Source organism: Scyliorhinus canicula, chromosome 1 (assembly GCF_902713615.1).
Source record: "Scyliorhinus canicula chromosome 1, sScyCan1.1, whole genome shotgun sequence".
NCBI lineage: Eukaryota > Metazoa > Chordata > Chondrichthyes > Carcharhiniformes > Scyliorhinidae > Scyliorhinus > Scyliorhinus canicula.
In genome coordinates this window covers 51,865,246-51,878,963 of record NC_052146.1, presented here as the reverse complement: position 1 = coordinate 51,878,963, position 13,718 = coordinate 51,865,246, and the positions used below count along the sequence as shown (strand labels likewise).

The window sequence follows — 13,718 nt, the reverse complement described above, 5'->3', positions numbered from 1 at the left end:
ATTTCTGTTTGCCTCCTGAATAACCCTCAAAAACCCCCCTCATTGCTATTCCAATTGATGAATCTCTTGTCTATTCAGAACCCTGGATATCCGTTATCCCTTCTTAGTTCCCAAATAACAGCGGTCAAGTCTGTGTTTTTTGGCAAAGTCCACTGGAACTTTATTTGTCAGCTTGTGGTACCCACTGGTAACTTTATTTTCAATACAACATTAAGAGAATTCCGACTAGCCCTTTAGCAGGCTAGTCAGATTGATTGTCTTTAACAAATACAGTGGTTGAGTTTTAAAATACAGATTGTGTTAATTCTTCAAATCATAATACACAGTATAAGAAGACTGATTTAAACAAAAGAAAGATGGTGATTTAGCAAAAGCAAGCCAAGAAAATAGGTTTCAGAAAGAGGTAGGTTGATTCCGGAATGGATTTTTCCATCCCGACAAGTGATTCTTAAGAACATTATTATCTTAAGGTTTTGCCTTCTTTACAGCTCTGATTGGCTTTAACTAATTCATAATTCACTCAATTCAGCCAAAGTGTCTGTCCAATTTAAGAGAGGTATGTATTTAAATATATCGGTGTGAATTTCCCATACCATCGCTTGCCAATTTCCCAAATTATCGACACCTGCATCTCAATATAGACTGGCTGTTATTATAGAAACGGAACTGCCCGTACTGAGCAGCCACCCTGATTTTACCAAACAATAGGGTCTTTTAGCTAGTTGAGTCACTGACCTTGCAGGCGTCAAGCAACTTGTGAAATGTGAAAATACAGAGTCTTATCTGATTAATTCCCAGCTATAGTTGCACTGAATTAATGCTGAATATGATTTAAGTTAATTATTCTTCGAATTCTCAATTAAACCTTTTACCTATTATCATCTATAGCTAACTAGAAAAGCCAATTTTTATCACTCCCCTTCCAATCAACTCTGGCCAGCTCCTCCCTCATATCTTTGCAGTTGCCTTTATTCAATTGTAATTCCGCTGCATCCCATTCCAGCTTCTCCCCTTCAAACTGCAGGGTGAATTTTATCATATTGAGGTCACAGACCCCACGAAGGGCTTCTCTTTAAGTTCCCTAATCAAGTCTGCCTCATTACACATCACCAAATCCAGAATTGCCTGCTCCCTAGTGGGCTCTACCACAAGCTGCTCCGAAAGAAATATGCTTCGACATTCCACAAATTCCTTTTCTTGGGATGCAATGCAACCATGCCCCCTTTGCCCTTCTGCCTGTCCTTTCAATAGGGCACATATCCTTGGATATTTAGATCCCAGCCCTGTTCCCCTTGCAGCCACATCTGTTATGCCCACGATATCGTATCCGCCAATTTCAATGCACGCTATGAGCTTATTTTCCTTCTTTTGTATACTGCGTGCATTTAGGTACAACACCCTCAGTCCTTTGTTGATCTCTCCCCTTCTCATTGTCCCCTTATCTGCTGTACGCCCCTCCTCCCTTTTCCCCACTATTTATTTTAAAACTCTTTATCAACTGCCCTAGTTATGCAATACGCCAGGAATTTGGTCCCAGCAGGATTCAGATGAAGACAGTCTCATCGGAACAGCTCCTTCCTTCACCAGTTCTGGTGCTAGTGTCCCATGAATTCAGACCCATCTCTCCTACACCAAACTTTGAGCCGCGCATTTATCTTATTGACTCTTTAATCTTATTGACTCAGAGCCAATTAGCTTGTGGCTCAGGTAGTAATCCCAACTTTATGAATTAGTAAAAATTTGCGACTGCTTCCAGACAAACGTGAAAAATGAAGTTGGACATTAACTTGACTCTGATACTTAATTCTTTTCAGACGCAAACTCCCCAAAATGCACCAACTACACTGTATACTTTGAAACTGCGAGGCGCCCCCTTCAGTGTGAAAGAGGTACCAATCATATGTGATTTGTTTTCTATTAATTCCTTGTCTGAACAAATGCCTGCAGTGTTGGAAAAGGGCAGAGGAAAAAATGTATGCAAATTTTGTTCATGACAGTGTAAGTAACTTTATTATATTACAAATTATGTGAATAGATTTTTAACCTGGTTAAAAGCTTTGCTCAAGCTTGTAATATTTACTGCTCATATGTGGATAAAATATCTTATTAACCGATTATTTGTGGGAAAACAGTCTTCATTCATTTCGATTAAAATTTGGAAGTTTAAAATGTGAATTGCTTGAACATTAAAGTGAAATTCAGGCTATTGGTCCTATGGATAGAGTTTGTCGACATTCATATGGTGTGCTAATCTTTTTCCAGAAACAAGTAAGAGAATTCTTTGTTCCAACAAAACCTGTGGCTATCCGAATTATCAGAAATGCAAATGGCAATACAACGGGTTTGTAACCAAATCATGTTTTCTTCTATGATGCATTTTTTAATTTGTTGAACAAGGAATACTCCTTTCGTATTGAATTCCATTTTTGTGTCGTAAGAAATCTTAAATTTTTCAATATCCGGTGTTTTATTCAATGGAACCTGCAGATTATCTTGTACTTAATGCTACTTTATTGTACGATGGAAATACAGTAAATTATTTTGCTGAGTTTAGTACGTATTGTGGAATGTATGTTATGTAGAGTTTGATATCAGATTTCTTTCTATCCCCAGACTAACTTTCTTTCCATGAATGAAATTCGTATAAACTCATTCCTCTAAAATTCTTCCAATGGTTACAGGCACAACTTTTTCTCGCAAAATAACTCCCTCATCCCAGGAATCAGTTGATTGAACCGTCTGAACTGTTTCTAATGCAATTATGTATTTTCTTAAATAAAAAGACCATTCTTCAAGGGACCATTCATCATCTGTGTCACCCATTGAAACATCTGTTTACGCGATGATTTCTCCGCACCTGCAATGACAACAGTCCACTCTGTTCTCTGCACTACTATTTATTCTCAAACCGTTTTTAAACTTTCCAGCTCTAGGACGCGATCTACTGGCCACGTTACGGACGCGATCTACTGGCCACGTTACACCCAAAAGGCAGCGCCGCGCAACACAACCGGTAGATGCCAGGCGACCCATTTTCTGGGATCTACCTAGCTCGTCACACCTCGCAAAATCTAATGTGATCTTGCGAGATGTCGCAATGTGAATCCTGGCCACTGTGGGCGGATCACTTTTTGCCAAATCTGCATATTAGTGTGAGACAACTAGTCTCATTCTAATATGCATTCCCAAGATGGGATCTAACATGTTCGCTTTGGTGATCTCCGACAAGTGCTGGTCTCCACAAACCGGGACCAGATTGAACGGCACTCGTGCGGTCTCCCAGGGAATCGGAGGCCCCAGGTGCTTGCCCTCTGGGCAGGGTGGCACCATGGCACTGCCAGCTGGTGGGGCACTGCCAGGCTGGCACTGCCAAGGTGCCAAGCTGGCATTTTTCCTGCGCTGCGGATCGGGCTTGGGGGTACCGTGTGTTGGTACAGGGGTTCTGTGTGGGTGGGAGGGGGGAGCTGAGGACCCACTTAACGGTGAGTTGGGGTTTTGGAGTTTGCACCGGCGTTCAGAGATCCGGACGCCATTTAAAAATGCGTCCCAGTTGCCTTCTGCACTGAGGACTTCGGCGAGCAGAGCTCCTCAGTGCAGAAAATGGGACTAATTCTAGCCTCGTTGGAGTGTTCCACACTTTGGCCCCATATCTACCCGTTCAATAGTGTGGTGTTTCTCAGCGCTTCAAGAACCTGGCTAATGGAGCTTGCTGCGGGGGGCTCTATTCCCATTCAGCCCTCCTTGTCTGACAAGTACTGGATAAGTCGTCATTTCCTTCCATTCTGAATCTGCAAAACAAAAACATATTAATGCCATCCCTTTTCCCTCCCACCATCCGATAGGTATTCACCTGAGTCAAGATTCCTGCCTGTTCTTTCTGGTTAAAACTGGTGGTGCACAATTTTGGTATCTTTAGTTCAACTTTCTGCTCGAGACAACCTTTTCCTAACATTGTTACGTTTCTCTTTCTTTTTTGCACCTTGTCCAAGACATAATTTTGCAAATTCATCATTCTTATTATTGGCACACTCCCTCACCTCGCCATGTACCGCACTTAATTGATTTTTTTATTCTTATCTTAATTGAATAGAGGAATACCTTTGTTGTGTTGGCCCACATTGAATTGAAATGATCAATCTTTCATTAGCACCTGTCTCTGCTTCTTTGTCTCAAGATTACTGCGTTCTTCCTATTTTCTCTGTTCTGTGATTAGAATGAGGTTTTTCTATTACACCCATGCTCCCTGTAATTCTGACCAAAACACCTTTGCTGTTCTACATCACTATCTTTTTAAAACTGAACTAATGTTGGGGGAGCTTTCTATCATTTTGCTTTCTAAATTTCTTTCTTCTATTTCTGCTTGGTGTCTTTTTATTCCTCCTTGCCAAGTGTTTTGAGATGCTCTTTACATAAGCACCATTGCAGAATGGCTGCCTGCCTGATTTTTATGGGAGACAGCATGGCCAAATCTGTGCTTATTCTCACTGAACATGTACACATTCAAAACAGGTGAGCAACATTTTGCTAGCTAATGTATTTTTATTTGTTCACAGGATATGACCATTGTTGGCAAGACCAATATTTATTGCTCTGAGTGAAATAATGCTTTTACCAGCGATCAAATTGTTTTCACATCCTTTTCTCTCCACCGTGCACACCCTTCAGTACCAAATCTAATTCACTTGGGTCAATCTGACCCAGCTACCTAATGCTGATAATTACCCTCTGATCAGAGCTGTTCTTACTGTCCAGCATTGTGCATCATGCATTTGTCCAAGAGACAGAAAGGAGTAATGTGTGTTTTCATATATATAAAATCTGAATTAATTTTTCTTTATTTACGTAATTAAGATATTTACCACCTTTATTTGCTCTGCAACATTTTGCAAAATCTCTAAATCTGTCCCTATTTCATTCTATAAATCTGTCATTTCTGGCATTCTTGTGAGTTTATGGCATGATATAGCTTTTGTGTTGATACCACAAAGACTCCGCGTATCAGTATAAGAAGTTCAAGGATGAGCTGTTTCTATTATACTTCGGTTGATAGTTCAGTCAAAATCCATTGACTGGGATGGGGGAGATAACCAACTCTGGAATGCAGCTATTTACTGAAAAAGTATATTCTCTCCATCTTTCATCCTTTTAAGTCACTTATGAAAACCTTCCTCTTGAAAGCTTTTGGCCACCTGTCCATGCAGTCTCTTTATTGGCTTGAAATTGTTTTTTAATAATCTTATTATGGCTCTCGGAAGGCTCTAGGGACCTTGAACTACATTAGAGGCTCTTATATAAATTCAAGTTGCTAAATTCAAAACTGTTATATTCTTCAGGGTGCAGAAATAGATGTTTCTACCTTCCTCATTATTTCCATTCGGCATAAATTCAGTTTTGTCTAATTTTGGGACATGCTTCCTTCACAGGTTATGTATTTGTTGATTTTCAGTCAGAAGAGGATCTTGTAAAGGCATTGAAAAGAAATAACGACTACATGGGTAAGGGGGTTTGATATTTGTACGGCAGTGGCACTCGACCTGTAGATCACCCTTGGATAGAATATATATTTATGAAGTTAAGTTATAATATCTGAAATGGTGTTTTACTACTTAAAAATTGGCCTGAAAATATTTCCTGCTTTGGTTAAAGGTGGACGATATATTGAACTCTTTCGGGAGAATAATGCTCAAACAAATAAACCAGGCAGAAAAGGTGATGAACAAAAATGGCTAAAAAGGGAAAAGAAAGCAGATGAGGACGAAGAGGATCTCTCTGACTCAGGAAGATTGTTTGTTCGAAACCTACCGTATACCTGTACAGAAGAAGATTTGGACAAAGTATTTTCTAAATATGGTAAGTAACTAATGTTCTTCCAATGTACAAGAACACAAGAAATAGGAGTGGACCACATGACCCATTGAGCTGTTCAATGTGATCAGGACCGATCTTGGGCTTCAACTTCATTTTCTGATCATTCCCCATATTACTTAATTCCCGAGAGCCCAATAATCAATTTATCCCCGTTTTAAATGTACTCAACGATATGTCATCAGCAACCCCCTCAGGTAGACAATTCCAAAGATTCACAGTACTTTGCTTCAAATAAGTTCTCCTCACTCCTAAATGTTCGGTCACTTATCCTGAGACTGTGTCACTGTGGTTTTGATTCCTCGACCAGTGAAACACCTTATTATGCCCCTTCAGAATTTATTAATGACATCACCCCTCATTCTTCTAAATTCCCAGAGAATATAAGCCCAATTTTCCCAGCCCCTCATCAGAGGACAATCCCCTCATCTGAGGGACCAATTTAGTGAACTTTCACAATATTGCCTCCCAACGCAAATATATTCTTTCTTAAATGTGGAGATTAAAACTGGACACAGTACGGCAGATGCAATCTCACCAAAGTCCTGTACAACTGCAGCAAGGCTGCTTTATTGCAACAAAGGCCAGCATGCCACTTGCCTTCCACACTCTGCATGCCTTGTACGAACACACCTGAATCTTTTTGAACATCAAAACATACAAGTTTCTCACCTTTTAAAAACATTTCTGCTTTTTTAATTCTAAAGACCAAAGTGAATAACTTCAGACTTCCCTATATTATTCACCATCTGCTGTCTCACTTAACCTGTCTATATCTCTCTGCTGCCTGACTCCTTTCCACAGACTATTGTTCCACTTGCAGTTTCATCGGCAAATTTAATGTACGTGTTATTGTGAATTACGTATTTTTGTACAAGTGAATTTTGTTTTTACATACAATTTTATGATGGAGATTTGTCACAAACATAGTTGTCACTGATTTTCAAAATGAGCAGATTATTTGGCACACTGCATCTCTCGTTACTACTAATTCATTTGGATTTATTGAAAAAGCCACAAGTGAAAGCAAATTTAATTTTATTGTTACTCCCTATTTTGAATGGTGCCTTGGAAGTAATAATAACAGGAGCATGTTGGTGACCCGGGGCCGAGATTGAACCCGGGTTCTCGCCGCCATGAGGCAGCAGTGCTAACCACTGTGCCACCAGCTTGGATTTATAAACAGCGTATAGTGCTTGTTTAATTTAATTGAATTTATTTGGAGAAGCAAGAAGGAAGGTTGATGAAGAGAAGTGGTGAATATTTCTATATGACTTTTTAAAAGAAAGGATTTAACAAAGTACCACATAAAAGGGTCAAAATCATGGAACTCCCTCCCTACCAGCACTGTGGGTGGACCTCCACCACATAGATTGCAGCAGTTCAAGAAGGCAGCTCACTCACTACTTTCTCTCAGGTAATTAGAGATGATGAGGAGATGCCCGCGGTGGACTTGGGTGGGCACAGTAAAATGTCTTACAACACCAGGTTAAAAAGTCTTACACCAGGTTGAAATCCAACAGGTTTGTTTGGAATCACTAGCTTTCGGAGCGTAGCTCTGTCATCAGGTGAGTGAAGCGACAAAGCCAATGATGCAAGATGATCGACATGGATACCATCATTACACGTGAGAACACCATTCACCAGATATGCAATTGATACTCGTGCGGCTTGACCAATGTTGTCTACCTCATACGCTGCAAGAAAGGATGTCCCCGGGGCGAGACCATGCAGACGCTGTGACAACGGATGAACGGACATCGCGCGAAAATCACCTGGCAGGAATGTTCTCTTCCAATCGGGGAACACTTCAACAGTCAAGACATCAAAGGCGGCCTTCAGGACACACAACAACGCAGAATCGCCGAGCAGAAACTGATAGCCAAGTTCCGCACGCATGATTACGGCCTCAACCGGGACCTTGGATTCATGTCTCACTACATTCACCCCCCACCACCACCATCTGGCCTGGACTTGCAAAATCTGACCAACTGCCCTGGCTTGAGACAATTCGCAACTCTTTAACCTTTGATTATCCCTCTCCCCACTCGCACTGCCTAGACCCGTAAAGACTTAATTTCCATTCAAAGTATCATCTTGCATTATTGGCTTTGTCTATATGAATTTGTGTAACCTGCCTCTTCACTCATCTGATAAAGGAGCTACGCTCTGAAAGCTAGTGATTCCAAACAAACCTGTTGGACTTTAACCTGGTTTTGTAAGACTTCTTACTGTGCAATTAGGGATGGGTAACAAAGCTTGGCCTGGCCAGCAACACTCCCATCCTGTGAAAAAATTGAAAAACATATTGTTAACAAAATTGAGGTCCCTGGAAAGGGATAGTTAATATCAGATTGCATTAAAAAATTGCTATGGACGGAAAATGGCAAGTTGTGGTAAATAATTGATTTTCAGACTGAAGGATGGTTGTTAGTGCTGTTCTCCAAGTGATAATTGTAGAATCATTGCTTTTTTTCATATATGTATTATATATATTATATATAACTTGGGTACAGGAATCTTCCTCCTCCTAGGTACCATGCCCTGAGAGGATGTTAGCATCCATGGACCTCCATTGCATTGGTCCATGGTTATGCTTGGCAAAATACTACAGTGGTTTGCCATTGCCTTCTGCAATATGGCTGACCAGGAAATGCCTGCCCTTACCCACACAAATGCGCCTTCTGTGACCATGAAGACCTGAAGTGGAACCTAGAGCTTCTGGCTCAAAGGTGGGATGCTACCACTTGTACCACAAGACCACCCCATTACTATTGAAATACAGAGTAACATTTCAAAATCTGCTGATGATACCAACCTTACAAACATCTCACATTTCATTGCAAGATTTAACCCAGATGGATTTTAACCAAACTTGATGATACCAAACAAAATAGTGAAGATGATACAACTGGTGGCATGGTGGCACAGTGGTTAGTACTGCTGCCTCACAGCGCCAGAGCCCCGGGTTCAATTCTGGCCTCGGGCGACTGTGTGGAGTTTGCACATTCTTCCCGTTTCTGCTTGGATGGGTTTCCTCCGGGTGCTCCGGTTTTCTCCCACAGTCCAAAGATGTGCAGGTTAGGTATATTGGCCATGTTAAATTGTCTCTTCGTGTCCAAGAGGTTAGGTGGGGTTACAGGATAGGATGGAGGCTTGGGCCTAGGTAAGGGAATGACTTACCAGGGGTCAGCCATGGGGTACAGTTCTCTGGCACAGAGTCTGTCCCTGTTGTTCAGAAGGGAAGGGGGGAGAGGAGAAGAGCATTAGTCATTGGAGACTCCATAGTTAGGGGGATAGATAGGAGATTCTGTGGGAACAAGAGAGACTCGCGGTTGGTGTATTGCCTCCAAGGTGCCAGGGTCCGCGATGTCTCGGATTGTGTTTTCGAGATCCTTAAGGGGAAGGGGGAGCAGCCTACAAGTCGTGGTCCGCATAGGTACCAACGGTAGGAAAAGGGATTGGGATGTAAGACAGGAATTCAGGGAGATAGGGTGGAAACTTAGATCTAGGACAAACAGAGTTATTATCTCTGGGTTGTTACCCGTGCCACGTGCTAGTGAGTCGAGGAATAGGGAGAGAGAGCAGTTGAACACGTGACTACAGGGATGGTGCAGGAGGGAGGGTTTCAGATTCCTGGATAATTGGGGCTCATTCTGGGGTAGGTGGGACCTCTACAAACGGGATGGTCTACACCTGGACCAGAGGGGTACTAATATCCTGGGGGGGGGGGAAATTTGCTAATGCTCTTCAGGAGGGTTTCAACTAGTTCAGCAGGGGATTGGGAACCTGAATTGTAGCTCCAGTACACAAGAGGTTGAGAGTAGTGAGGTCATGAGTAAGGTTTCAAAGTTGCAGGAGTGTACCGGTAGGAGGGAAGGTGCTTTAAAGTGCGTCTACTTCAATGCCAGGAGCATCCGGAATAAGGTGGGTGAACTTGCGGCATGGGTTGGTACCTGTGACTTCAATGTTGTGGCCATTTCGGAGACATCGATAGAGCAGGGAGAGGAATGGTTGTTGCAGGTGCCGGGGTTTAGATATTTCAATAAGCTCAGGGAAGATGGTAAGAGAGGGGGCGGGGTGGCATTGTTAGTCAAGGACTGTATTACGGTGGCAGAAAGGACATTTGATGAGGACTCGTCTACTGAGGTAGTATGGGCTGAGGTTAGAAATAGGAAAGGAGAGGTCAACCTGTTGGAGGCCTGTAGAAAACCCCAAAAAAGTTCCAGAGATGTAGAGGAACGGATTGCAAAGATGATTATGGATAGGAGCGAAAGTAACAGGGTAGTTGTTATGGGGGACTTTAACTTTCCCAATATTGACTGGAAACACTATAGTTCGAGTACTTTAGATGGGTCCGTTTTTGTCCAATGTGTGCAGGAGGGTTTCCTGACGGAATATGTAGATAGACCAACGAGAGGCGAGGCCGTATTGGATTTGGTACTGGGTAATGAACCAGGACAGGTGTTAGATTTGGAGGTAAGTGAGCACTTTGGTGATAGTGACCACAATTCGATTACGTTTACTTTAGTCATGGAAAGGGATAGGTATATACCGCAAGTCATATCTGGGGGAAAGGCAATTATGCGATGAGGCAAGACTTAGGATGCAGAGGAAAACTGCAGGGGATGGGCACAGTGGAAATGTGGAGCATGTTCAAGGAACAGCTACTGCGTGTCCTTGATAAGTATGTACCTGTCAGGCAGGGAGGAAGTGGTCGAGCGAGGGAACTATGGTTTACTAAAGCAGTTGAAACACTTGTCAGGAGGAAGGAGGAGGCTTATGTAATGATGAGACGTGAAGGTTCAGTTAGGGCGCTTGAGAGTTACAAGTTAGCTAGGAAGGATCTAAAGAGAGAGCTAAGAAGAGCCAGGAGGGGACATGAGAAGTCTTTGGCAGGTAGGATCAAGGAAACCCTAAAGCTTTCTATAGATATGTCAGGAATAAAAGAATGACTTAGGGTAAGAGTAGGGCCAGTCAAGGACAGTAGTGGGAAGTTGTGCGTGGAGTCAGAGGAGATAGGAGAGGTGCTAAATGAGTATTTTTCGTCAGTATTCACACAGGAAAAAGACAATGTTGTCGAGGAGAATACTGAGATACAGGCTACTAGACTAGAAGGGCTTGAGGTTCATGAGGAGGTGTTAGCGATTCTGGAAAGTGTTAAAATAGATAAGTCCCCTGGGCCGGATGGAATTCATCCTAGGATTCTCTGGGAAGCGAGGGAGGAGATTACTGAGCCTTTGGCTTTGATCTTTAAGTCATCTTTGTCTACAGGAATAATGCCAGAAGACTGGAGGATAGCAAATGTTGGCCCGTTGTTCAAGAAGGGGAGTAGAGATAACCCCGGTAACTATAGACCAGTGAGCCTTACTTCTGTTGTGGGCAAAGTCTTGGAAAGGTTTATAAGAGATCGGATGTATAATCATCTGGGAATGAATAATTTGATCAGAGATGGTCAACATGGTTTTGTGAAGGGTAGGTCGTGCCTCACAAACCTTATTGAGTTCTTTGAGAAGGTGACCAAACAGGTGGATGAGGGTAAAGCAGTTGATGTGGTGTATATGGGGCAGCACGGTAGCATGGTGGTTAGCATAAATGCTTCACAGCTCCAGGGTCCCAGGTTCGATTCCCGGCTGGGACACTGTCTGTGCGGAGTCTGCACGTCCTCCCCGTGTGTGCGTGGGTTTCCTCCGGGTGCTCCGGTTTCCTCCCACAGTCCAAAGATGTGCGGGTTAGGTGGATTGGCCATGCTAAATTGCCCGTAGTGTCCTAAAAAAAGGTTAAGGGGGTAGGGGGGGTTGTTGGGTTACGGGTATAGGGTGGATACGTGGGTTTGAGTAGGGTAATCATTGCTCGGCACAACATCGAGGGCTGAAGGGCCTGTTCTGTGCTGTACTATTCTATGTTCTATATGTTCTATATGGATTTCAGTAAAGCGTTTGATAAGGTTCCCCACGGTAGGCTATTGCAGAAAATATGGAGGCATGGGATTCAGGGTGATTTAGCAGTTTGGATCAGAAATTGGCTAGCTGGAAGAAGACAAAGGGTGGTGGTTGATGGGAAATGTTCAGACTGGAGTCCAGTTACTAGTGGTGTACCACAATGATCTGTTTTGGGGCCACTGCTGTTTGTCATTTTTATAAATGACCTGGAGGAGGGCGTAGAAGGATTGGTGAGTCAATTTGAAGATGACACTAAAGCCGGTGGAGTTGTGGACAGTGCAGAAGGATGTTACAAGTTACAGAGGGACATAGATAAGCTGCAGAGCTGGGCTGACAGGTGGCAAATGGAGTTTAATGCAGAAAAGTCTGAGGTGATTCATTTTGGAAGGAACAACCGGAAGACAGTACTGGGCTAATGGTAAGATTCTTGTTACTGTGGATGAGCAGAGAGATCTCTGTCCATGTACATAGATCTCTGAAAGTTGCCACCCAGGTTGAGAGGGTTGTTAAGAATGCCTACGGTGTGTTAGCTTTTATTGGTAAAGCAATTGAGTTTCGGAGCCATGAGGTCCTGTTGCAGTTGTACAAAACTTGTGCGGCCGCATTTGGAGTATTGCGTGCAGTTCTGGTCACCGCATTATCGGAAGAATGTGGAAGCATTGGAAAGGGCACAGAGGAGATTTACCAGGATGTTGCCTGGTATGGAGGGAAAATCCTATGAGGAAAGGTTGAGGGACTTGAGGCTGATTTTGTTAGAGAAGAAGGTTAAGAGGTGACTTAATTGAGGCATACAAGATGATCAGAGGATTAGATAGGGTGGACAGTGAGAGCCTTTTTCCTCGGATGGTGATGTTCAGTACGAGGGGACATAGCTTTAAATTGAGGGGAGATAGATATAGGACAGATGTCAGAGGTAGGTTCTTTACTCAGAGAGTAGTAAGGGCGTGGAATGCCCTGCCTGCAACAGTAGTGGACTCGCCAACACTAAACTCATTCAAATGGTCATTGGATAAACATATGGACGATAAGGGAATAGTGTAGATGGGCTTTAGAGGGGGTTCACGGTCGGCGCAACATCGAGGGCTGAAAAGCCTGTACTGTAATGTTCTATGTTCCGAGGTGCTCTTTCAGAGTATCGGTGCAGATTCAATGGGCCGAATGGCCTCCTGTACTGTAGGGATTCTATGACTGCAATAGGAAAAATGATACATTTTGACAGTAGTGAAAGGCAATAGGGACTCAAATGGGGCACGGGGAGCGGCACCTTGGGATTAATGTGCATAAATCTTTGAAGGAGTCAGGGCATTTTGAAAGAATAATTAACAAATATGCGATTATAGAATTCATAAACAGTACAAAACCAGGGAAGTTATACTGTACCTTTATGAAGCTGTGGTTAGGTCGGGGTAGAGTATTTAAACCATTCTGGTCACATTCTAGGAATACTGAGTGTCCTTGAAACGATGTAGAGAATATTTGGCAAAATGGGACCAGGGATGAGTGAAAAGCTGGGGGGTATCTGTCTTGGAATAAAAGAGATTTGAGGGGAGATTTGATAAACATGTACAAGATTATGGCAGGTTTCGATAAGTTAGACAAAAGCTATTTCCATTAGCTGATGGTACAAGGAGAAGGGGGGCACAGATTTAAGGTTTTGGGAAAGAGATGCATGGGGGCTGTGGGGAAGAATTTTCCCAAATAGTGAGTAGTAATGACTTGCTGCAAAGATGGACGAGGAAATCATTAACTATTTCAAAAGAAAATTGAATGGTCACTTGAGGAACTAAATTTGCAAATAGAACTGATTGGATTGCCCTGCTGGCAGCCAGCATGGACCCGATGGGTCGAATGGCTTCCTTGTGTGGTAATGGCGCTGACTTCAAACCAGGTAGTTTGAAGTAGAGAAGATTA

At 42.8% G+C, this 13,718-nt stretch overlaps 1 protein-coding gene across 5 annotated transcripts in view; it reads left to right on the top strand.

The window, feature by feature from the left end:
• The window catches only part of rbm19 (RNA binding motif protein 19), a 377,192-nt gene that overhangs the window by 35,409 nt on the left and 328,065 nt on the right, over positions 1 to 13,718 (top strand). For all 5 annotated transcript variants that reach the window (XM_038790721.1, XM_038790712.1, XM_038790730.1 and 2 more), the window contains exons 7-10: positions 1,815 to 1,889; positions 2,263 to 2,341; positions 5,424 to 5,495; positions 5,647 to 5,850. In XM_038790721.1, coding sequence (XP_038646649.1) covers positions 1,815 to 1,889; positions 2,263 to 2,341; positions 5,424 to 5,495; positions 5,647 to 5,850 — 430 coding nt within the window. The remainder of the gene's footprint in view (positions 1 to 1,814; positions 1,890 to 2,262; positions 2,342 to 5,423; positions 5,496 to 5,646; positions 5,851 to 13,718) is intronic.